We start from the raw sequence: 25,463 nt of genomic DNA, 5'->3' as shown, positions 1-25,463 counted from the left end.
ATAAATCATGAGAGACTGCTCTTCCCTACAAGGTGCCTTTATAGGGTAAAAGTCTCAGGTTCCGCAATCGTGGCCCTGTAATTTACTTGCTATTGGATCTATGGCACGGATCTAGTGATCATTTCAGTCACATACCTCTGGCTGTGAGTACAGAAGCACATCTCACCTGCTGCTCAAAACTTGTGTTTGCAAGGAGCAGCCAATCAGAATAATTTGGCTTAAAGATGGAGATATAGAGAACTAAAACGGCTTATTTCAGACATGAATGAACTGAGATGTTGTACCAATTATGCCTAGTATGTGGTAAATAATATATATTTTTTAAATGTTAGTCATGAAAACTTACTGAACTCAGATAATAAAAATATAGAGTTGGAGGTTGTTCTATCAGTTCACATCTCTAATTCTAAATTAAATAACCCCGCATTTGTTTGTGGATCCGTCTGTTGTGGCGATCGCTTGGTATATAAGAGAGCAACACTTTCATTTGATCATTATTGCATCTGAATGGTTGAATACAAAGTTTAGCGGTGTTACAACTGATTTTGACAGTTTCGGGAGTAGATTTAGTTGCAAGAAGTCTGCTTTCCCATCTCTACATGTTCCCCTTACAGGCTACCTCCACCTAAACAGAGTATTTTTTTTATTTCAAATTATTTTTATCAAACAGTTTTATTTTATTGTATTGTATTTTATTTTATTGCTACACTTGAGTCTCCCAGAATTAAAAAAAAATCGTGTTTAATTCTCTTAAAATCGAATGTACATCAATTTTAACACTGGTTTCAATAAGTGCTCTGCAAGCAAAACATTATTTTGGCGTTATTCTTAAATTATACTGAGTTAAGCGCATTTTGATCAGGCACCCTCCTCGCGTGATGTCACTACTTTCTGAAGGCCCCGCCCAGTCCAACAGGAAGACAACAGACCTCTAGTGGGATGCTAATTTGAGGCTGCTGGCGCTAATTATACGTACAGTTTTCGTCCAAAGCCGACGCAGCTATTAAAATGCCATTATTTGATGGGCTCGGAAGCGGAGGAGAGAAGACTGCGATTGTCATTGACTTAGGAGCAGCATACACAAAGTGAGTATCAACCGTTAGCCCGCCCTGCTAATAGAGCCACTCAGCTAGCAAAATATGCTAAAATGCATCTTTGTTTTCTGAAATAACTCGCCCGCCTCTCAACTATAGGTGTATTTTAGGGAACTGAAGACTTGAAGTCTAACACATCGTTAAATTTGACCCTAAAAAACCTACCACAGTTTTGGTAGTGAATGCTGATGGGGACTAGCTTGTTAGCCACGTAGCCAATGCTAGGTTAAGTAACTGTCAGCATTCAGTTAGCATTTTTTTTAAGCTAATGGCAAATGCTATCAATGCTAATTTTTCAACAACACCGAAGTTTCGCATTTGGGAATTCAGCGAGTTGCCATTTGTCCGTTTTGTCATCAGAATTTCTCCCCATAGTGGTTGCTGTTTGGTTATATATTTAAGCACCTGGTTTTCTAAAAGCTCTCTCATTAGACCTTACACCTTCTTCTTTCGGCTGCTTCTTTTAGAGCTCGCCACAGCAGCTCACCTGCCGTCTCTCATACCCTATTTCTAGGACTGCCTAGCGCTGTCACACCAACTCTCTGCGTGTCCTCCTTCACTACATCTTCCCTGGCAGCTCCATTATCAACATCCTTTGTCCATCATCCCTCCTCTGCATATGTCTAAACAATCTAAACGTTGTCTCTGTAACTTTACCGCCAGTCCTCACATGTGTTGTATATTAACGGGTATTTATAGTGAGCAAATGGGTCTTTATTTACTGAAAGCATTTCAGTGTCATTTTTGTTATATTTTGCTGGAAGGCAAACAGACATTAAGTCATGTGAAGATCAAGAGGACTCTTATTATCTTTTCAAATACTGTCGTCTTTGTTTGCAGTTACTGCCACAGAACATCCAACACAAATATGCACTGTTGTTTTATTTACAACTAAGCTGTGGTGCTTCTGCCCTTTTTATTAAATGACTGTGTCTTTTAGAAATAGGTTTTTGGTTTTCATAAAGTTTGAGTAAACTAAAATTATAGTATTTAAAACAGTTACTGGTAATGATTATTATATAAATATTGATATTTTCAGCATCTCCTATTACGCCAGCTGACAGCTTCCTTTTCTCACAGATGTGGCTTTGCAGGGGAAACGGGGCCCAGGTTCATAATTCCGAGCGAGATCCGCAAACCGGGACAGCAGCAGGTGAGAGTCTGCCGTGTTCTGCTTAGTGGAATTATGTAGAATGATTTGTGGAAATGGAATAAACAAAAATATGTGGTGATGTGGTATTTGATTTCTCATATTCAGGCAGTCAAAGTGGTTCAGTACAACATCAATACAGAAGAGCTTTATGTCATCCTCAAAGAGTTTATCCACATACTGTACTTCAGGTGAGATTCTTCTCCAATAAATGACTAGGTTATTGTAGTTCTTTTTTTCTTGCGGCTACATCACATCAGAGTTTGTTTTCCCGTTTGCCTCATTAGGCACCTTCTGGTGAACCCTCGCGACAGAAGAGTGGTCATCATCGAGTCCATCCTCTGCCCATCCCACTTCAGGGAGACACTCACAAAGGTTTTCTTCAAACAGTTTGAGGTACAAAAGCACAGACACGTGCTGGGATCAGACCAGTTAATAGAAAGTATCTGTTTGCAACTCTGTGCACAAAAAACAAAAGCCCAACATGACACAGCAGCATCAACTCTAAACAACAAGTCAGGAAAGATTTCTTTTCTCAGTTTGGTGCACAGTTGTCATGGAAGCATCAAGCTTTGAGGTCTTGATGTGTGTCATCAAGTTCTTGGCACACAAGTGCACAAAAGTTGATTAGCAGACAGCAGCAGGTGTCCCCGTCATTCTACCTGCCCTAGTTCCCTGAACTGCTGCGCTTCTTCTCTCCTCCTGCAGCAGAGCTAAAACCACACTCGATGATCACAGTGTAATCCACTTAAAATTAGCTCTTGTGTAAATCCCTCCTTATATTTAATTAATTTGACCTGATTTAGAAGAGGTAACTAATGCATTTATTATGATAACTACTGTTACTTGATGCAGACAAATTATTTTGCCTATGGGTGCCTCATATTTAAGTTTTTTTGTTTGTTTGTTTTTTTGTAGTTCATGCTCAAGGTTGTGTATGAAAGTCATGGCATCATTGAGTATGCTCTACGTAATGGATAATAGGAAATAAGTGTCAGTGTAATTAGATGCCTGACTCATAAATGACTGTTATCAGTGGCATTTCCATTGTCAGATGGGTAATAGATAGTAGCCTGATCTACATACCATGTTCAACACTTTAACAACCTGTTATTCAAATTTTACATGATTTCCACCTAAACTTTATAATAAACTAGAACAATCTAATAACTGATAAACAAAATGATTATGTTAACAAGGAAATTTTAGTTAGTAGAGGAAGCTCTAAAGTTTTACTCCATGATTTATTTCATTTTCTAGGTGCCATCTGTGCTATTTGCTCCCAGTCACCTCATGGCCATCATGACTTTAGGCATCAACTCTGCACTCGTGATGGACTGTGGTTACACAGAGACGCTGGTGCTGCCCGTATCCTTTTCCCATCAGGAGCGTGGTCTCTAGAACAGTGAACAATATGGTCTGCTATATACATGCTATATGTTTTAATTAATGCATCTTACACATATTTACTATTTGGCAGGCATTATTGTACTGTTAGCTTCAGGTCTAGGACATTTATGATGCTGATCTTAACTCTGGAAATCAGGTTTGTGAGTGTACTCCTATTTTGCCAGCCTGGGAAGCTTTGCCTCTGGGAGGAAAAGCCATCCATAAGTAAGTACTAACAGTTCTAACAGCATCAGTGTAGTGATTTGTACACATTTAACTGAGAAAATAATCCATCTGAGTCTCTCTTTCCTGGATCATGATTGGAAATCTTTGACTGTTGAATTGAATCATTTCAATCTCTTGCTTCGTTGCATAAAATGCATGTGTTTGTTTATTGTAGGGAGTTAGACAGCCTTCTCGTGGAACAGTGCACCGTGGACACAGACACAACCACAGGGCAGAGCATACAAGCCGCCATTGGTAAATACAGAAAGTCAGCACACACCGTCTGTCCTTGTCTTTTAAATGGGGACACTTGTGAAGGCATAACTCTGTTATGGACTGCTGATTGGTTTTTATAGTGCCAAGAATAGAAGAATATAATGGCTGTGACCCATTATGTAGCATTTACTATTCATAGGAAGAACTTGTTTCTGTGTGACATTTGAGTGAATCGCTTTTTCAGTTTGTGAATTATGCATTATGCATACAGTCTATTTTAGAGATTCTCTCCACACTTTTTCTTGATGGAGGGAAGCAGACTGAGTATATTGAGTTGAGCTGTGAGATCTACAGCTGCAGCAGAATGAGAAAAGATGCGCGCACACACACACACACACATATATATATAATTTAAAAAGACAACAGGGTGTCTGCCTAGATGGGTCATAAAACATCTCTGCAATGAGCACAAAGCCACTAAGATCTCTGTAATTAACTCCCTACCACTGACTTTGAAACTGTATTGCCCCAAAACTGTGTAATGATAGTAGTGCCAAACACCAAAAAAGTCTCTGCTTCAGCAGTGGTGACTTTTCCTGAAGTTATTCATAGCTGGATTCATTTCAGACCCAGCAGTCACACTTGTCCTCTGCTGCAGTGTCGGCTTCTCCAAGTGCTGATTCAGCATCATAAATCAAACGGGAAAGAGAAACAGGAAAATTGGCTGATTGATGCATAAGTAAATTCAAGAAAATGAACGTTCATTTCTTATATTCCATTTTTAATCTCTTAACCAGGGACTATCCCAGAAGAAACAGTGGAAGACATCAAGGGTAGGTTTGACTGACTTATTCCTTATTTATGCCATCCTTGAGAACCATGGACAGTATACACAAACAAATCTGTCGGTCCATCCCCTGGAATATTCTTGCAGTGAGGTTGACCTACATTTTCTAATCACCAGCAGTCCTTGTTTTTACTCTGAGAACAGTTTGAGACCTGTCTGTGTTTCCAGGATGTGGAGGCTACAGCCTTTTTGTTGATACACAAAAGTGTGTCTTTTAATGTTTTTTGCAAGTAAAAAACTCCTTTGCATTTTGTGTGGCTTTTATCTGGAACAATGAAGGATTAAGAATAGGCGAAACACCCATCCACTTATTTTTATAATGATGCAAAAGTATAATTTACTGAGACTGTGCTGCAAAATGGGGTTGTCAGCTATGTAATAAGTGTTTCATTTAGGCTTATTTGGGTCTTTATGTCTTTTTAATTCATTGTAAGTCCTGAACAAAAACCACAGTTATGGAAGGAGTGAAAGGAAAATACTTCAACTCCTTATGCTTGGTCACAAACATTCTTGTCTACTAGTTTGGTTATGTGACCGCCAGTGCTGTTCTGTTTCCTGCAGTGAGAACATGCTTTGTCAGTGACCTGCAAAGAGGCCTCAAAATCCAAGAAGCCAAATTTAACTTGGATGGCACAGCAGAGGTAAGTCAGCTCTTTGTATGCTGCTTACCACCACTGCCCAAACATTTATGCTGAGTAAATGACAAATGCTGCACTTTTTAGTGAAACACTTTTAAATGCGTTCATAGCGGCCCGCCCCTCCTCCAGATGTCGATTACCCGCTTGATGGAGAGAAAATCCTGCATATCAAAGGATCCATCAGGTATGCCCTTTTTATCCGCTGTCATAGTCTGCTTAAAGAAAGAGTTAGACAGAGAGAGCCTTCTATTTTCCTGTAACGTTATACAGCTTCAGGTATTTCCACGTGTTCTTATATTTAAAGCTTGCTGTTATTATTAACTGTCATTTAGTTGGTGTCATAAAGCCATTTTCTCCTTTTTTTTCCAGGGACTCAGTGATGGAGATTCTGTTTGAACAGGACAACGAGGAGAAGAGTGTGGCCACTCTGATACTCGATACTCTGGTTAAGGTAAAGACAAGTTTCTCATTTAGTCATAGTAATGTGTATCGTTAATATGTTATCTGTGCTGATACTTACTGAAAGTACTATTCATACCTTGGTATAAATATATATGTTATATGGTTTTTGGCTACTTTTGAGACATTGGCAAGCTATTGTGGTCATGAGGACCACTAACAGCAGAGATCATACTAGCTTAGGCTAGTCGTTTTAAGAAAAGTTTTCACTCCACATGTTTTGATGCATGATCAATCATCCAGGTAAGGCAATCTTTGGAAGTTGTTTCTGGACGTAGCCTCTACTGAAAAACATCCATCCTGGACAGGGAGGAACGCTGGTTTGAGTGGGGAGTCAAGGAGGCCATTTACGTGAAAAGGGAAAGACCATCTGTGAATCGAGGAGGGAGCCTAAGGGTACATCTGTCACCATCTTACAATGCTGTGATTGCAACCGTTGTCCATCTCTCTGTGAATGGTTCTCATGATCATTGATCAATGGTCTTTGATCAGTGGTTGTTGCTCAATGGTCATGACAATTTGCATATTAATGATCAAGGAACTGACCTCCCAGCCCATTGTTAGTGGTGCTGGTTTCAGTCATTATGCAAATGTAGTGTTTATAAGTTTGGGGAAACTTGCAGTCAGGTGAGACTGAAGAAATCACTTGGATGAGTGACGAAACGTTTCTCCCGTTGAAAACGCTACGTCCAGATGAACAGAATCAACCTTTTGGGATTTTCGACATAGTGTTCTCAGTTGGATAAACTCAGGTTAGATTCCCTCTACTGAAAAAACACCCAACACTGGACACATTTACCACCTAAAATTCAGAACAAGCTAATGGCTCAGTCACACACCAAAAACCCTTGCATTTAAAAATAAATAAATAAATTGGTGGTTGCCTACAGATTTTACTACATTTTTTTTCCCCCTACAACTTGTGGTGACTACATGGTTACGTAAACTTGACAGTGTCGCACACTCACAACCACTTTACATCACAAGTCTATTTTACAGTTCTCACTCAGTCTTTATCAGTGACCACATCTCGAGGGGACTCAACTCAGCTGGCTTTCAGCTGGTTGCATTCTTGTTATTCCTGAAGAGCACAAAGGTTACTAAGGAAAAATGTATATTTTAAAAGTGAACTGCTGTTAAATGTGATTTCTGCGTATGTAGGCAGCAACAGATGTGATTTTCAATGATTTTTCAAAGGTAATTGGTGTATTATCAGAAACAGATTGTATGTAATTGCCAGCTTGACCCCATTCAATTGTAGACGAATAGCATACCTACTCTGTCTTATGGCAACATTTATGGCTGGTTTTACTCAGTGTTGGTGTGCATTTCAGTTGCATTATGCAGCAAGACATAACCTAAGTGAGCTAACATTATCTTATTGGATAAAACAGATACTGGGAAGTTAAACTTGGAGGAAATAATTTGCAGTTGAAAAAGATGATGGTGTCACTGAATTACTCAGCTTATTGCGAAATGTTAAAAATTGCGGTAATATATTATCACGAGTGAAGTATTGTGTTAATGTTGTATCGTCAGCTGTCTGGTGATTTCCACCTCTAGGGGAAGCAGTTTTTCACTCATCCAAGTGACTCCTTCAGTCTCAGCTGTCTGCAGGTTTCTCCAACTTTATAAACAGTATATTTGCATAATGAGTGAAACCAGCACCAGTATCAATGAGCTCAGTTTCATGATCGTCAATATGCAAATTGTCATGACCACTGATCAATCTCCAAGAGTGCCATTCACAGAGAGTTGGGGAGTGACTGTAATCACAGCAGTGTAAGATATTGAATAATGTACCCTAGGCGCCCTCCTCGGTTCAGAGATGGTCTTTCCCTTGTCACCTAAAAGGCTTCCTTGATTACCTGTTTAGTAACAAGAACCACTGGCCTGTAGGTGTAAACACAGCTCCAAATACTCTTTGCACACAAGTGCTCACATTGTCCAGCACTGAAATCTTTTCCCAGTGAACTTGGTGAAAGTCATGTGATGCTTGTTTTGTCCTATCTCACTTTTCCTTGTCTACCATTCGTGAACAGGTTTTCTTTAAGTGTGTTTAGTGCAGTCCTCTAACAACCCGTGGCAGCTGTTTGTCACTTACTGGAGAACAGAAACTTATGCTGTTCCAACTTGATGACTACAGACGTTTTTTTAAAAACGATAGTGAGTGTTACATTGACTTGAAGTGGAAACGGTGGCATTTTTTGTTTTGTAAAACCCATCAGCACTGGAAACTCCCACCAAAGCAAAATACTCATACTTGCTGCACTGCTCCTGTAAAACAAAAACAAAAGGGGAAAAAAAGGAGTTGATAAGCTTTCCAGAGGTTGCCAGTGTCACTACTTACACAAAGCTGCTTATTACATTCTAGTGTTTTGGATTTGGATGCATTTGCATTAAACACATTAAAGTGAGCCAACACTTTTAAAGATCCTGCTCTATGAGCCATGACTGGAGTGCACCGACTGTAAACACGGGGCAACTTAAAATGTGTTTGCTTGCCCCTGGTAGCCTTGTTATTATAGGGGGAAGGTTCTATCAGCACTCTCAGAATTAATTAATTTTTCCTAAATACGAGCAGCATCACAGTTTTTCCAGGCATTTATTGATTCTAAGCCTGTTAGCAATGCCCGTTTTAGTTCCAGACCCCTGTACCTTCACAGTCAGCTCTGTATCATAGCATGATGCTATTCTCGTTCTCCTTCTTCTCTTGGGGAACATGAGTACCTAGTTTGGCTAAGTGTTTGACCTTGACCTTCAGTGTTAGGGCAAGGTCAAACAGCATGGAGAGAGAGCTGTACAACACACTTTATGGTTTCATATTGAAAAAATATAAAGTTTTGCAAATTCACACTGTCAATAGATTTTGAAATCTCAGTTTTTACAGCTTTTTGAACCATTTGGGTAAAGATCATAAAAAATACAATTTTTAGTGATGTAATGGTTGTTATTCAAGGTTGTCAGTCAGAGGTCATACATCAGCATGTGATTATAAAGTTATAAAAGCATGTTGTGATACACCCATTATCAAACTTCAAAGTTTGGGGGAGTTGCGTGCTCTTGTTATTACTAGTTACTCACTTGATATAGTTTAAAAGTGAGTTAAAGTGAGTATTAGCACCACCCGTGACCAACAGGACCAGATTTTGTTATGATGGCAAACAGATAGGCCCGCATGGTGAAAACGATACCAGCCACTGACCCAGCTGGTCCTAGTTCTCAAATACTTTTTAATTTGCTTACATGATAAAACATCTGTTAGATTGGGAGTAGTGAAGGTGGGAGTGATCTCTGTCAGCCTAATCTAACGCACACAGTCCCGCCCGTCGAGTCTGCGATGTTTGTTCAAACTATTTGGTGTGTTTCACCTCAGTGTGTTATGTACTATAATGCAGGTTTCATAATTCCTTTGATTTTTGCTTCATTGATCTTTCCTAGTGGTGGATTTTAGTTTGTTCCTTGCTCTCCTTTACTGAACCTTTAGTATCTCTGGCTGGAGGAAGTTAGCAACCACCGAAGCGTCACTCTGCACATTATCCAGCAGTTAAACAGGCTGTGCAGTTTGACTTTGTTTGGCTGCTGTGCTGGAACCATTCAATGCAACTAAAAGCATTGTTGCTCTTCACTACGGGGATCCAGTCAGTCCAGAACAGCCTAATTAAACTCATAAACCCAAACAGCCGACTTCACACAGCTTCACACTTTTACTGTAATGATGTAAACGTTTAAGTCTGATGTTACACGATAGTGAACTGTTCATAATGTTCTGATGTATTGCAGCTCCCCTGAGACCACTCGCAATAACGTCACAGTCCCTGTTATGTATCATGTTGTTTTAGTCTGGGTCAGCCCGTTTTACCAGAATCCTTCTGTAATGCTGGGATGACTCCCACCTCCTGCCTCTTTTTCCCCGTAGCAGCAGTCGGATAGTGAAGAACAGATGTTTTCCACCGTTGTTTTTTTTTTTTTTTTTCAAAATATCTGTTTGCGTTTGTTTTAGTGCCCCATCGACACCCGTAAAGTGCTCTCTGAGAACCTGGTGGTGATCGGAGGCACCGCCATGCTGCCCGGCTTCCTGCACCGCCTGCTGGCAGAGATTCGCCTCCTGGTGGAGAAACCCAAATACAGTAACGTGCTGGCCAGCAAGAGCTTCCGTATTCATTCTCCCCCTGCAAAGCCCAACTGCACTGCGTGGCTTGGAGGTCAGATATGAAATTAAATTGAATATTCATGCTGAAGTGAAGGCTTGTGGATTAAAAAATCCATCACAATCATCACTTCTGATAAAACACACTGTCAGCATTTTTCTACTTTTAAATAAGAAGAAAAAAAAAGTTTGTGGCTCCACTTGTAACATTTGTAAACTCTTCACCAGGTGCCATCTTTGGAGCCCTTCAGGACATCCTAGGCAGCAGGTCGGTGTCACGGGACTACTACAACCAGATGGGGCGCATCCCAGACTGGTGCTGCTTGAGCTCCCCTCCTCCTGAGTCTTTGTATGAAGCAGGAAAGACCCCTCCTCCACTAATGAAGAGAGCCTTCTCCACAGAGAAGTAGAATATATTAATTCCAACATTTCAGTAATCTGTAACATAACATCACAACACTTGAAGTTCACGTGTTAACGACACAAACAGCTCAACGTGTTTTTAATGTCAGGTCATCAACCTTACAGTTATTGTATGTGTTTTTATTTGACTGTTTGATCAGGCGAGCAGAGTTGTGTCCTAAAAAGAAAACAGCAGATGTTTGGATTTTTCAGCATTTGGAATATTTTTGCACAGGAGTTCTCGCTCTGTTAAATCTGGAATGATGTCTGAGCTCCACGAAGCTGCATCTTCTGTTAAAGTCTCATTTAGCGGGATGCTAAATCTGTATGTACTTCTCTCAGTCTGATCCACACCTCCTGTTTTTTTTTTTTTGTTGTTGTTTTTTTTTTAAATTTATTTTCCTGTATTGTTTTTGCACTTACAGTGAGTCGCACAATCCACTGAAAAGTTTCTAGTCACTACCAAGGTAAACTTAGTCATTGATTTGTCAGCAGACTTACAGAAAATGCTGCTGTGTAAGTCATTCATTTTGGTCACAAGCCACGCTTCCTGCTTCTATTTAGTGGGTCAGGGTGATGCAAAGTATTCCCCCACACGTACGCAATATTGATGAAGTGTAATCAGGCTGAGTAACTGAGAAGATTTCTGTGTGTGTGGTGTTTTATCGTGTTGTTCTGTAGTCCTCAAACCCTGTGGAAATACACAGTCAAACATGCTTTCAGTGATTTTTCTCCCATGAAAAGTGGTAACTGTAGTGTTTTGTAAATAAATATCCAGACTGACAGAACGATGTTTGTGTAGTTCTGGGATTAAAAAAGAAAAATGAAGAAATTGAGTTACATCCACTGCCTCTGCACTCGCGCTGCACTGTGTTTAGATGACGGTGTAGGTTATGTTCCTATTCAGCCCTGCCCCGACACACTGTTAATGCCTGCATGTCCTGGAACCGAGTCACATCTGTTTGGCCTTTTGGGTCACATTAATCACTCAGTGCTGCTCTGTCTGACGGCTTGGGAACCAGTAGCATTTACCCACAATGCACCTGTATATCAAGACTGGCAAACAAAATTGTGGGAAATCAAATGTTTGGATTTCAGTCATAGGAATAAACACTGAGTGATGCAGATGAAACTGGAAGGTGTGCGTTTGTTTCTTTTTCATTTTCTTTAGTGACAGCAGTAAGCCCAGGAACTTCAGACACAAGTCGGTCATTTGGAGGTAAACACGTAGCTTTGTGACTTTATTTCAATTTAGAGTGTAAAGTGAAAGCTTTGGTGAATGCTCAGGCACAGGCAGAAGTTTGATCGTACATGGATGATCCTTTTCTGAACATCAACTAAAAACAGACTTCCCACATCTGCACAGACAGAGCAGCACTGTTCCACCTGCTCCCTCTGCTGCAGCTGAGGGAAACCCCACGTTCCCCTGAATAGAAGTGGGACTGGAGTATCAGCGTGGTTCCCAGAGACAGGAAACAGCAGCTGTCTGTCTCTCTGTCTGACCTCTTGTCTATCTGATTTGGAAGCCTAGGTGGGAACTTGGAAAGGGGACTCCCCAGATATTGGTTTAGCCCTGCCTGTTAGATTGCAATAAGTGGTCATTACATAAAATTTTTATTTGATCAAAGAGGATCGGTTATGACTTTTTATCATTTTCACCATATGAGTTCACCATATGTGCAAGTAATGTGAGCCAAAAGCTCAGGCTTCACTTTTTTCTATGCTCAAAATCTTTGACGTTAATGAGATCAGACGTCCCTTATGCAGTCATTTTAGCCATAGAGCTGTGGCTGTCGGCATGGAAGCCATTCAAACCTTCTGTTTGCAAGAGGCAGCCAGTCAAAATTAAGGTGGTTTAAAAGGGAAGGAAGGGAAATTACACTAAAACAGCCTATTTCATACAGTGGATGAATTGAAGGGCTACAAAAGGACTTGGTATAAGAGAGACAAATAAGAAGTCATGCAAAGCTGCCTTGAAGAATCCACAAATATATGAAGTTGGAACTTGCATCGTAGGCCTGTGCTAGGCTTGGTGAGTACACTATATTTGCTTTCTTTTTAAAATAACAAAAAGATTATCATTGTTCATTTAAGATTTAAGATTTGAATGTAATTTTTCTCTGAAGAGCACCAAACAAGACCAACATCAGTTTTGTGGTGAGAGGGAACACATCCTCCGTCTTTGGTATCGCCTCCACAGAGGCTATTTTTCAGAACGCACCAGACTAAATATCCCATAAATCACAGTGGCTGTGAAAGCACATCTGAGCCCGCCTTATAAATGTAAGGGCAGCTCCTTGCTTGTTTTCCATGCCCTGCAGAATCGGAGAACAAGAAGTGTGATGTGGCTAGCTCAAGGCACTTGCGGACATGCGTGTAATCAGGAAATCAATGTTAACTGTAAGTAGGAGGATCAGCAAACTGCAAGAGAGCAGGTGTTGTGTGAAGTAAAAAGAGACATTTATATATCAGCTAAAGTAGACGTCCTGATAACAGCCACACATGAGTGCACATATACGTGGCGAAAGGGTAGCTCTGAGACATTCTGCTCATTCCTGTCACATCAGTGCTGATAACCTGAGGTCTGCTGCATGTGTGCCGAGACTAAACACGCAACACTCGAAGGCCCCGAGTGCATAAACAATGTTTGGGAGCCATAAACTTCTCAAACTAACAACCAGATCCAGAAGTGGAGCCACATCAGTAGAGATGCACCTTGTGCTCATTGTGCTGTGCCAGTTAGTATTTCAGTATTGTAATCGTGGCTGAATAAAGCATTAGATCTCTTTATTTTAGCTCTTTCACATCAAATCACAGGAATGACATGTTTGGAAATCCATCCAGTTTTTATTTCAATGTTCCAGAAATCTGGAACATTGAAACAAAAACTTAATTTTTAAAATAATTTTTTTTATCTTTCAAGAGTTTTTGAGATAAATTCTTGAAAGAATAGTTGTAAACCAGCTAAGGAGTTTTTCCTTCCCACTTCTGCCAAAGCGCTTACACATAGTTGGTCATCTGATTTTTGGGTTTTTTTCTGTATTACTGTACTCTTTACCTTATAACATAACTGTTGTAATTTGGCGCTATATAAATGCTCAATGAAAATGAATTTATTTTCATTGAGCATTTAATCCACTACACAAGGCAGCATCAAGTCTGAGTTAGTTCTTTTTTTAAAATATATGTAATGTGAAAAATCTATTAACAGATTTGTTCTGTGCTGACGTCATTGTAGCTGTCACTCAAAGTAAATCGCATAACTGCATTATGCAGTTGTTGCCATCAAAATGTTGCAGCAGAAACGGACCACTCAATAAATTTCCAGGCTTCTTTGGCCTAATTTTGTTGAGCCTTTCCTGTTCTTAGCTTGCATTCGGTTTGGTCTTCTGCTGCTGTAGCTCGTCTGCCTCAAAGCTCAACGTGCTGTGCATTCAGATATGCTCTTCTCCTTGTATGCAGATGGCAAGAAGTGGTTATTTGAGTTACTGTTAGCTTTCTAACAGCTCAAACACTGGTAATTCCCCTCAGACCTCGACAAGACCTTTCACTCAGAAAACAAATGCTTACTGAATTTTTTTTAATTTTTTTTATTTTTGCCTTATTCTCTGTAAACCCTAGAGTTGGTTGTGTGGGAAAATCAAAAAAACATCATCAGTTTTTCAAATACTCACCAGAACCAGTCTGGCATCAGCAACTGGCACATTCACTTTTCTTCCTCATTCTGAAGCAAGGTTTGAACTTCTGTAGATTTCAGTGAAATCTACAGAACCGCTGACATGACTAATGAGTGTATTCCTGTATTGTTATTGATGGCTGCCTAGTAACATTAAAAAAATCTGTTGACACAGCACATGTATTTTTTTTTTATTAAGCACAGCATATAAAGCGCTGCTTATATGATGCTATGAACTCTGGGTGATTAACTTCAATATTTGTTGTGGTCAGCAGATGAAACGGCTTTGGGATATCTGAAGAATTTAAGTGTATCATAATTTACAGATGACACTTCCCTGACTTTTATTTGCTTTCATAATTAAATAAAACATGCTTGTGTGTTTTGATGTAGGCTAATAAATTGCATAAGATGATTATTATTTTTGTATGTACAATACTATGCAAAAGTTGAGCCACCCCTCATTTGTTTAGATGTTGCTCCTCAAAAAGTTAATAGATGCAGTGATTTTATTAAAACATGTGCAAACATACATGGAAATGAAGAATATAAAGCAGAAACGGAGTTTATGCAATTTAGGTGCACCCCGTCTCTAGCCCTGCGATAGCCTACATCAAAATACACAAGCATATTTTATTTAATCATGAAAGCAAAGGATAAGCGAAAGAGAATTAATGGATTTTAATGGATTAATGGAAATATTTATAAAATAAATAAGAAAGTGCCTAAGGATACAATTTAAAACTGGTTCTTTATCAAGTTGTTTTTTTTTTATGATTTAATGATTCACAGTTCAGCGTTAAGTGGTTTAACAAACAACCAAAACTTTCCACTGAAAATGGTCAGGTGCAAGAACTGGACTGAAAACGAGTGAAAAAGCAGTCAGTGTCCAAAGAATTGAGAAAAAAGTTTGGAACAAAATATAAAGAAATGAGAGAAGGTTGGAAACTTATATAAATGTATTCGACTGACTTCTGAAACGTTAAGCTCAGGTTTAGACAGTCACGAGGCTTCGGTTAGGATCGTTTTCCCAGGGACTGGTGTGTACGTGAGCGACAGGACGGACTGATTTTACATCACCACTTCTCTTGAATTCATTTTGCAACAGTCACCGGTTAATGGTAAGCGTATAGAGTATATATTCAGCCATGCTGTCGCGCGCGTTTTTCATCGCAGCCTGGCTCGCGCAGCGGGACCGTGCTCGTTATAAAAGCTCCAGCCGCTTCTCCGCTCTCCCTTCAACATTTTCATTTCTTTCTGGCCGACTAGAGGATAGCAGGAACTCGTTCCCGGCAGCAGCAGCATGCAAACTTTCCTCGGAATCCTGCAGCTTCTGCTGGTTCTTCAGCGGGTACCTGCGCAGGTAACTCCACCACCAATAGGATATTCTCTCTCTTTTTTCTTTTCATTTTTCCTGTTAAGGTAAGGGTTTAAGACCCATCACGGCATTATTTATCAAAGTTAAAACGGGCTAAACATGAGACTGAATCTCCCTGGCTGGAGTTTAGTGAAGTTACAGGGAATTAACGTTGTCCTTTTTTCCGACTTTTCACCTGATTCCACGCGTGACAGTATAAAACAGCTGTACCCCCACAGTGAATGCACTATCTGCATTCATATTGGGTTACCAATAATCTGTGTAGACGTAACTAGCGTCAGATGTGTGTTGCTCATGCACACAGACAGATTTAAAGCTACGGGCCCCAGAGCTCAGCTAGTGGCGCTGCTGTAGTGTGGCTGAAACCGCGCTCACAAGCTGTAATTTTGCGTGCGATTTGCATGTTTCCTGGCTGTTATGAGGGAGGTCGTGACATTTTTTTGCCTAGTTTTCCCTTGGGTGCTTCTTCTTGGTGTGCAGCTTCATACCCGAGGCCACACAGGCACATTTAGTATCACCCAGCAGGGCGCTAAGCGTACAATGAGTATCCGTTACAGTGATAAGGTGTAAGGTTTGTTGGGTTTTTTTTAACGCACTGCAGAATAGTTTTCGTATCCATTCCCAAAAGCTTCTGGGATATGTGAGTTGAAGAAGACTTTAGAGTCACCTTCAAAAATATTGCATTAGACTAACGAAGATATCCTTTGTGCTATGCAGACTGCGTGAGACAGAACCACTGGTTAGCACCATTATTATGAATCCCACTATGGGTCACAGATTTAGTCTGACCGGAGGTCATTTATGAATCTGCCCCCTTCCTTTCCTCATAAATTACAAACCTAATCAATGCACTGTGTTGTTCACAGCACGTCATGGCTGAATACAGCTGTTGTATGCAGCTGGTTCAACTGGTGGATGCTGCGGCACATTTAACAACTCTTGGCAGAAGCCAGCTCATTAAATTCTGCTCTTTTATACTGCCTGAGCTATAGAAGCAGTGTCTGTGTGTGAGATTAGGAAGACTCCGTTCCCATCCGTGTTCGCAGGGTAAGATGAAACCAAGAGAGAAGTTTAAAAAAGAGAAATGGATCACTTACATTCAAAAGGCAGAAGAGAGCCAAGATCAACCGTGCACGCCCCAATTTGTGGTTCAAAAAATCGGGAACTTTGCCAGTCCTGAGTCTGCAGGCCGAGCTGTGAGAACTTCAGCAAATTCATGCTGTGTCACATTTTACTTTTCACTTTTTCAGCATCGCTTTTTTTTTTTTTTTACTTTGGCTGTGGTTAGTGTGTAACAGTTCCATGAGTGAATGCTCAGCTATTCTCAGCAGCTATTCTTCACTGTTATTCTTTTCATGTTTTCAAGGCTTTTTGACATTTGATAATAAACCTTGTTGCGACCAATTGAGAAATCAGAAGCACTGCTGTTGTTTGCTGGCTCATTTTACAGTTTTTTTTCCCCTGCCGCGTTTCAGCCGCACAGCAGCGCGCTGCTCACACCATATTGCGTCATCCTTTTTTATTATCTCGTCAATGTGCCTGCACTAGTTTTATTTTTACACCAGAGGGTGCTCCGTAGCTGCAATGAAAACCATTTCCACCATGCCTGGTTCTCACTAGAGAAAGTCTCCTCAAGTGCTGTGCAATACTGCACATATTGATAATGATCTGATACCAAGTAAATACATGGCCAGGACTTTAGGTCAAATTATGTAGTTTAAATCTCATACAAACATGCTTTAAGTAGTCCTGTGTTGATTGTCTGTTATATCTTACATGTAGCACCATGATCCTGGAGGAACGGTTTCTCGTTTCATTGTGTACTGTAACTTGACATGATCTGCCATAGACTATTAATCAAACAGATGGGCTATTCAACACAGCATGGTTGAGACATTTTTGATAGTGCATGTCATATTTGTTTCATCCCCCCCCCCAAGATGTTTTCATTTAACACAATTCAGTGGGCTACATACTGACATTCATAGATAGATAGATAGTTGGTATAGGTATTATTATAGGTATTATCAATATTTGTATTGATCTACCCACTTCTAGGCTCCTGGCTATTTGCTGGTCCTGTATTATCTCCAACAATGTTTGGCTCTTTTAAAAAAAAAAACAAAAAAAAAACAACCCAAAAACCAAATTGAATTATTTTTATTATTTGCAGATGTCAGATGAAGGGGGTCCCAATACAGGTAAGAGTGATGCTCTTTATCATGGCCCACTGAAAAGGCTCTCCTACCTGCTGCAAATGACTTAAAGATTAAGATCCAACCTCTTATGTAGTAATTCCGTTGTCTGAGGTGATGGCAAAGTGCTCGTGTCAGGTCATGGACCAGCTGGTGTATGTGTACGATGAGTACCCCCAGTCGGTGGAAAACCTCTACGTACCTCATTGTGTGGTGGTTCGCCGATGCTCTGGTTACTGTTCGGGTGACGAATTCAAGTGCCTTCCTACCCTCGAACGCAACACCACTCTGCAGGTGAATCAAGTTCTGTTCACTTCAATTGTATTTATATAACACTACAACAACAGTCGCCTCAAGGCACTTTATTGTTAGAAAAAGACCCGACAATATTAGCAAGAAAACCCCAACATTCAGACGACCCCCTGTGAGCAAACAATTGGTGACGGTGGGAGGGAAAAACTCCCTTTTAACTGAAAGAAACCTCTGGCAAACCAGGCTCAGGGAGGGATAGCCATCTGCTGTGATCGGTTGTGTGACCCTGTAGCAGAGAGTCAGAGATTAAAAACAAGTAATGATGATATGCAGAGCAGTGTATAATACAGACTCGGAAAAGGTGAGTGACAAAGAAAAACTTAATCATGGGAAGCCCCAGCTGCCTAGGCCTATTGCAACATAACTAAAGAAGGGTTCAGGATCACCTGATCCAAGCCAAACTATAAGGTTTATCAAAAAGGAAAGTTTTAAGCTTAATATTAAAAATAGAGAGGGTGTTTGTCTCCTGCCTCCAAACTGGGAGCTGCTTCTACAGAGTGGCTTGAAAGCTGAAGGCTCTGCGTCCCAATCTACTTTTAAATACCATAGAAACCTTCAGTAAACCAGCAGTGTGAGAGTGAAGTGTTCTGTTGGGGTTGATATGGTATGATGAGGTCTTCAAGATATGATGGCGCCTGATTATTCAAGACCTTGAGAAAGAGTTTAAATTTGATTCTGGATTTAATAGGAATCCAATGAAGCGAAGCCAGTATTGGAGAAGTATTTTCTGTTTGGATTCAGTGTTTACCTTCATGTAGAGTTTCAGCTTCTTCTTTTTTATTTTCTCAGCTGAAGATTGTTTCCCAAAAACAGCCAGTGGAGCTCACATTTCTAGAACATCAGCAGTGCGAATGCAGGTCCATTACTGATAACCTCATCTTTCTATTAAACACTAGATCCAAGATTATTAGTTATGCCACAGCTGACTTCTAAATGTGTCTGTGGTTTGTTTCTTCTCTTAGAAACCCTGAGAATCTTCAGTACTATGAAAAATCAGTAATTAAGTCAGTAAGTAACACAGTGAGTAATGAGTGTTTTGTCTATCAGAGTTGAACACATCAATATTTCTGATGTCTTTCTCCTGCAGCAGCAGCAGCAAGTCCACTGAGAGCAGACCTCGGAGGAGGAAACATACCAAGAAATGGCTGTAGAAAGTAAGAGACTGATTGCTCCCCTGTGGCACTCACACACACTTTTCTTTTTAAATAATGTTTGGGCATTTACAGCTACATTCATCAGTGTTTCCTCCCCTTTGCCAGACCACCAAGGGCATCTGAGCTAAGCAATATCATAATAGTCTGGGTGCTGCCGTGTTGCTCTTCCCTTTGATGACCCTGGATAAATTCAACAAGTACTTCTGATGAGTCTGTGCTTCTGTAAGGTCGCGAAGTATTTGCAATAGTCCAGGGTTACTGATAGTCTGAAGATTAAGTTTAAAAATCTTTTATCAAAGGAAAAAAATATCATGCATGAGGAAGCGCCGAGGCTTCTATATCTACATTCTTAGTTACAGCAGGCAGCCGAGCCTCTGAGCGCACAACTCTTCACTATGTTTGCACTCACTCATAGGTTTACTTTTTTTCTGGCATTTGGGGATAACGGTTCCACTCTGACTTTGAAATTGCATCTGACAACATGTTCAAATCTAACCTCTGCGCAGGGGAAGATACATTTTATTTATCAGGATTTCAATAAATCCAAGCAGTTCAGTCCCAGAGCAACAGCAGAGCCATCATTTTACAGACAGATCAGAGACACTACCAGCTCTCTCTCTCTCTAATGTGCTTTTTTCTTTTATTATTGATTTTTTTTTACAAGGGGAATTATTATGTAACGAGCAGTAAATTAATGCACAATTACAACTTTGCCTCAAAGAGTGAAATGGGTACATTGTAACCAACAGCGTCAGGTGGCACCTTATGAAGTTGCTCTGCATAATGGCCTCCTCATCCATTCAGATTTTTCAAAAATGTGCCTCTGAGCATGAGCTTGATGCTTCAAATTCATAACAGAAAACCTTGGTTACTAATGGCCGGTGTGAGATTTGGAAAGAAGTCTGTGTCTGTTCTGCAGGTAAACAAAAGAAACGATGCCACTAAGTAGCTCTGTGCCTCTGTTGCACGCAGAAATCGCTTGCATAATAGGCTTGTCTTTTCATCACCTCCTGAAAAGAACTCTTATTATCAAATAAATTCATGCAGTGAAAGATGAAATCCACAATCTTTTTTTTTTTTTTTAGGGCAAAATTGCATTGGGTGAAACTAACATAGGAGGTGAGGTGTGCAAATGTAGTCTGAGCAGTCTCCGCTGGGTGAATCACTTGGATGTCTTCCAAAGTCACAGCCTCATTAGTAAAGGAGAAATTCATTTTGTCACTGTCTGGACTGTGGTAACACAAGAAGGGAATTTCAGTTTAAAAGCCTCAAGAGGATATGAGTTTTTAAACGTGATACTAGCTTCAGCTGAGCACGGTGATCATATCATCAGAGCCAGTAGGATCTGCAGTGACTGAGTTGGGTCTTTTAAGTTCTGGCTTGAAAATAACTTAGGTTGTTTCATTTTTTTTTTAAGTTTGAAGCCGTGGTTTCCTGGTCTTACCATTACCAAAATTCCCCTACTGAAAACCACCATTTGGACTTCAGTTGGTCTGCTTGGTGGTGGTCTGCAGGTTTTTCAAACAAAAGCAGCTGAGGAACACGTGTGGTCTTGGTGTTCTGCCTGTTCTGGTCATGATTTGTACACCGTAACTCAGGCCTGGAGAGCTGCTGTCTCGCAACCCACTGTTTAGTGGTCAGGGGACCACACAGTTGCAGCACAGCTTTAATTTTTTCCATCAGATTCGGAAGGCTGAACTATATTTGCAACTTGAGGGACATAAACATTCTCTTTGATGTCGTCATGTGAACGTTTAGCGAACGTTTGAGTGTTGACTTTGTTTGTCCAGGAGGATGACTTACCTTTAATTTCTGAGAAACTTCACTTTAGACCGTGGCGCTGTCTGACCTCGCAGGCGCTGTCGGCTTGTTTTGTAATCAATCGTAAAATATCAGAACTGCCAACTTAGTGGTGATGTGCAGGGCTGAGATTGAATTTAGCACATTAGTGGGTATCATAGCATTCAAATTCCATTTGAAATTTGAGGATTAGTTTGGGATGTGACATTTAAAAACACTCAACCTCACAGACATCTAACTATATAAGAGGGAATGGCTCTACATATGCCCAAGTTATCCTGAAAGGGGCAAGCATTGGATGCAGTGTTTGGGTGGTTTCTGCTCAAAGATATTAAGGAAGTCATGCTACACAGAAAACAACATGATTACATCCATCACTGAGAATCATTTCAATGTTAACTAAACACCTGTAAAACTTCAGGACTATTTTTCTTCACAAGTGGACACAAAACAAGGTGAAAACTTTCCATTTTGTCATCTGAGGAAGCTTTTTATACTCTCCAGTCTCATGTTGACTTTAATGTCCAGAGTTTTATAGGTGGAGCGGGATTGGACACAAGCAATTCGGAACAGTGTATTTAAAATAGAAATTTAACCCCTTCATTCGTATGTTTCTGTCTTTTTAGGTGCCAGTTCCAGACAAGAAGATCACTCTTCGCTGATTTGCACCGGCCCAAAGTAAAATTAACAGTGGTGAATATGGAGTGGTGAACATCACATATCTCCATCCATTCCCATATATTTTATAACTTATATACTGTTTTTTTTTGTTTTTTTTGCTGAGTAATCACCAAAGCAACCCTAAACCTGGATGTGTACAGATTCCTTTGGCCATGGCCTCCATTTTTCCGTTTTCATCTATTTATCTTTTCACTTTAAGCTTGCTGCTGTGTTACGTTTTCAAAACAGACATAGTATACAGAACACATACAGAATAGGATCAGAGATAATGGCTGGAATGCTTTGAGCTTTTCAACCAGGTTTAAAGCCTAAATCCATCCCTTAAGTGTTTATTAACTTGTCAGATTAATGGCATGTGGTGTCTTTGTGATTTTTATTCAGCTGTCTGCATTTTTGTGCCATTTGTATATAAAAGAATATTTATATATGTATCTATTTTTTTCACAATGACTAAAAATAAAAATAAATATATAAAAAGTGAGAAAAACCCCCAGCCAAGTCATCATTATTATTATTATTATTATTATTATTTTAATCCTATATCATGTTTTCATCATGAAAAATGATCTTTTTCTGATCGGAGTCTATCCCAGCTGTGATAAGAGGAAAGGTGGGGAACACTCTGGATAGGTCGCATGTTTATCCCTCTGTGGCGTGGTGTTAACCTCAAACAACAAACCAGAATTTTTTGGGTTATTGCAGTGTCCATTTAATTTAATGACTGAAGGCAACCCATTGTTCAGCAAAATGAGGAGGAGAAGAGGGACTACCTTTGACCTGGTGGTGAAGCTCTCTTGTCAGGACCCAAATCCACATTGGATGTGGTGCCAGCTACTGCCAAGACTAATATTATTTTTACACATGTTTAAATTTTAAAAATACATTAAAAACTATGAGCATGTACACAAATATATAAAGAAGTATATTTGGTTGTTTGTAAATAGATTTTGATATAATTAATTTCCTAAAACAGCATTTTTTAGGGGTTTCTTGCCTGAGGGAAACATTATGCAGTTAGATCACTTTTCTTGGGGCAAAAACTAAAGCAGAGGTTCTGTTGTTATGGAAACTGATTGCTTTAGGCGCCACCCTGCTACCACTGATCCGATGATTGTCTTGTTATCAAGCTGTTACAGCATATAATACCCAGGTGATCTTTTGAATCAGGTGTGTTGGAGCAGGAACTGGAGTCCTCATGAGAACCTCTGTGTTAATGTTTCGAGAGCACTGGGTGGTGGTGTGTATACATAGTCAAACCAACCACTAATATGAACTTATACTAACTTCGGATCAATTCAGTTTCACTTATATAATACCAAATCACAACAGCAGCCACTTCAACGTGCTTTATATTGTGAGGTAAAGACCCTACAAAAAATAGAGAGAAAATCCCAAACATCAGACGAATCTTTATGAGCAAGCGCTTGGAGACAGTGGGAAGGAAAAACTCCATTTTAAAAGGAGAACCAGACTCAGGTAGGGGTGACCTGCTGGAGGTGAGGGGAGGGGACAAAAGACACATTCTGGAAGACAGACAGATTTGAATAAATAATGATTAAATGCAGAGTGGTGTATAAACTGCTCTGCACAGAGAGTGAAAAGAGGGGAGTTCCTGTCTGTGCTGTCACTGGGCACAAGAACTGTGATTGGACAGTTAGGGTTATTGTCTCAGTGAGGACAGTGAACTTACCGAGAGTGAGAGTGAGTAAAAGTCCCCAGCATCAGGTTTTAGGAACAGTTTTGAGGAACAGATTCAGAAAGTTCCACATAGTATATATAATGTCAGACACAAACAAACACACTGGCCAACAGACTAACCCATGCCTGAATGAGCACACACAAACACACAGTTTGGCTGTTGGATGAAGTGTTTATATGAAAATTAACTTGCTGTTTGCTCAGAATAAAAATTTGAATAAATCGCTTGTTTAAAAAACATTCTGTATCGTGAATTTTTTTTGTAAATTTAACAATAACTGACAGTAACATCATCAGGCTAAGATTTCAGGGAATATAAAATAAAACATATTTGCTGGGATGAAAAAGACATAATTCATGTGTTGGAGAAGCTAGGCAAGCCAAAAAATCAAAAATGATGCTTGTTTTCTTTTCGTATATATATATATATATATATATATATATATATATATATATATATATATGTATTGCATGTTTAAAAAAGAAATATTGCACACATCTGTGTGTGCATGCTACACCTCTAGGCAATTTAGGAAGTTGTATTAGGCTGTCAAAGACGAAATTACTGCTGTGCCTGACTGACTGGCAATTGCTCACTGCAACATGCCTGTGAGTTTCATCACTTAAAGAATAGGATAGAAGTGTTTTCTGGTCCCCAGTTTTCATATCTGAATCTCATTTATGACACACAGTGTCAGCTTGTATTAGTGGAAACGTTTTGATTATGTATTTTAAAAGATCAGTTATAGTTCACTAAATGTGCTTACCATGTAAATGATGGAAAAATCTGATCATATGATTCCTGGCCGATAAGTGTGTGGGATTTAATGCAACAATTCTGGAAAATAAGGGATGTCACTAATGTAAAAAGCTTTTCTGCTGCTCTGTGGATATCCTTAGTGAATATCAGAATAAAACTGAAAAAACAAAATGCATTCTTTAAAGATCTTCAAGAACAAGTTTCTACACAGGATGGAGAAACTCACCCAGCAGGCACTTGTAATGTGTAGGTCCGACTGATGCTTCCCAGGGATCCACGAATCTCTGGGTTTTACGGTGGGACTTCAGTGATACAGGCTTGATCAGTCCATCTGGTAGGTATTCCACAAGATTGGATCTAAAGAGTTTAAACATGGGGGAAGTTCTTTGTTTCTTTTATAATATTTTTTGTGTGCATTTCTTGAACCAATCCCATGAAAATTATGTTTTTGGAGTGAAACTGCGAGGCATGTGATTGCCATGTACCTAAGTGGTTCCTGGAAAAGTCCAATACTCAAAGTTTCCACTAAAATAAGACAATCAATATTATCCACTTTTCATGTCTTCACCTGGTTTTAATGTTGTTTCTGGTTAGTGTAGAATGTGTTAGTGCATTAGCACATAGTCATTTTTTTAAAGTACTGATTTTCTAGTTATTCTCTGACCAAAATCGACTATGCAGAAAATGCACAAAATGGCTAAGAATCACAAGAAAACTATTGCATAATTTAACAAAGAGTCAGCAAACTTAGGATAATTCTTTACATGCATGAGTCAGTATTTTTGTTTTTTTGTCATGAACACCGAATACACAAATGGTGCTTTACTGTGAAACATAGTAAGGTCATGAAATAAAACCCACTCCAATTCTTAAAAAAAAACCCCAAAACCCCCTCTCTGTTATCTAGATTTGCAGACAATTAGGGTCTGTAATGTGAGGACACTATAAGATCTTTATCTGCAGAAAACAGTGTGCAAAGAACAGGAGAGTACTGTCCATCCATCCATTCGCTTCCACTTATCCTTCTCAGGGTCGCGGGGGGCGCTGGAGCCTATCTCAGCTGTCATAGGGCGAGAGGCAGGGTACACCCTGGACAGATCGCCAGTGTCGCAGAGCTAACACACACAGACAGACAACCATTCACTCCCGCATTCACACCTATGGGCAATTTGCATTAATCAATTAACCTATCCCCACTAACTGCATGTCTTTGGACGGTGGGAGGAAGCCGGAGTACCC

At 39.8% G+C, this 25,463-nt stretch overlaps 2 protein-coding genes across 3 annotated transcripts; both read left to right on the top strand.

The window, feature by feature from the left end:
- Positions 1-879: 879 nt before the first annotated feature.
- On the top strand, positions 880-12,592 carry actr10 (actin related protein 10). Its single transcript, XM_063495779.1, has 13 exons — positions 880-1,085; positions 2,175-2,247; positions 2,353-2,435; positions 2,532-2,640; positions 3,505-3,612; positions 3,791-3,858; positions 4,034-4,113; positions 4,872-4,907; positions 5,483-5,562; positions 5,670-5,743; positions 5,929-6,010; positions 10,022-10,223; positions 10,397-12,592. Exons 1-13 carry the CDS (start codon positions 1,009-1,011, stop codon positions 10,576-10,578), a joined length of 1,254 nt encoding a protein of 417 aa, XP_063351849.1. The 5' UTR covers positions 880-1,008; the 3' UTR covers positions 10,579-12,592.
- Positions 12,593-15,299: 2,707 nt separating this feature from the next.
- On the top strand, positions 15,300-22,160 carry LOC134643427 (vascular endothelial growth factor A-A-like). 2 transcript variants are annotated; one of them, XM_063495783.1, is made up of 8 exons: positions 15,300-15,367; positions 15,516-15,609; positions 17,798-17,825; positions 17,917-18,113; positions 18,921-18,988; positions 19,094-19,139; positions 19,219-19,285; positions 21,712-22,160. In XM_063495783.1, exons 2-7 carry the CDS (start codon positions 15,550-15,552, stop codon positions 19,237-19,239), a joined length of 420 nt encoding a protein of 139 aa, XP_063351853.1. In that variant the 5' UTR covers positions 15,300-15,367; positions 15,516-15,549; the 3' UTR covers positions 19,240-19,285; positions 21,712-22,160. The 2 variants fall into 2 exon arrangements, with proteins under 2 accessions (XP_063351853.1, XP_063351852.1); XM_063495782.1 differs by lacking the exon at positions 15,300-15,367 and having other exon boundaries at positions 15,492-15,609.
- The last annotated feature ends 3,303 nt before the right edge of the window (positions 22,161-25,463 follow it).

Source organism: Pelmatolapia mariae, linkage group LG15 (assembly GCF_036321145.2).
Source record: "Pelmatolapia mariae isolate MD_Pm_ZW linkage group LG15, Pm_UMD_F_2, whole genome shotgun sequence".
Taxonomy (NCBI): Eukaryota; Metazoa; Chordata; class Actinopteri; order Cichliformes; family Cichlidae; genus Pelmatolapia; species Pelmatolapia mariae.
The sequence above is the reverse complement of the archived record's forward strand: the minus strand, read 5'-3'. Positions and strand labels throughout refer to the sequence as shown.

Coding starts and splice junctions, on each gene's coding strand:
- actr10 (XM_063495779.1), top strand. CDS start 1,009: ATGCCATTATTTGATGGGCTCGGAAGCGGAGGAGAGAAGACTGCGATT. Junction 2,436..2,531: donor ATCCACATACTGTACTTCAG/GTGAGATTCTTC, acceptor TTGCCTCATTAG/GCACCTTCTGGTGAACCCTC. Junction 2,641..3,504: donor TTTTCTTCAAACAGTTTGAG/GTACAAAAGCAC, acceptor TTCATTTTCTAG/GTGCCATCTGTGCTATTTGC.
- LOC134643427 (XM_063495783.1), top strand. CDS start 15,550: ATGCAAACTTTCCTCGGAATCCTGCAGCTTCTGCTGGTTCTTCAGCGG. Junction 18,114..18,920: donor AACGCAACACCACTCTGCAG/GTGAATCAAGTT, acceptor TTATTTTCTCAG/CTGAAGATTGTTTCCCAAAA. Junction 19,140..19,218: donor AAAAATCAGTAATTAAGTCA/GTAAGTAACACA, acceptor TTTCTCCTGCAG/CAGCAGCAGCAAGTCCACTG.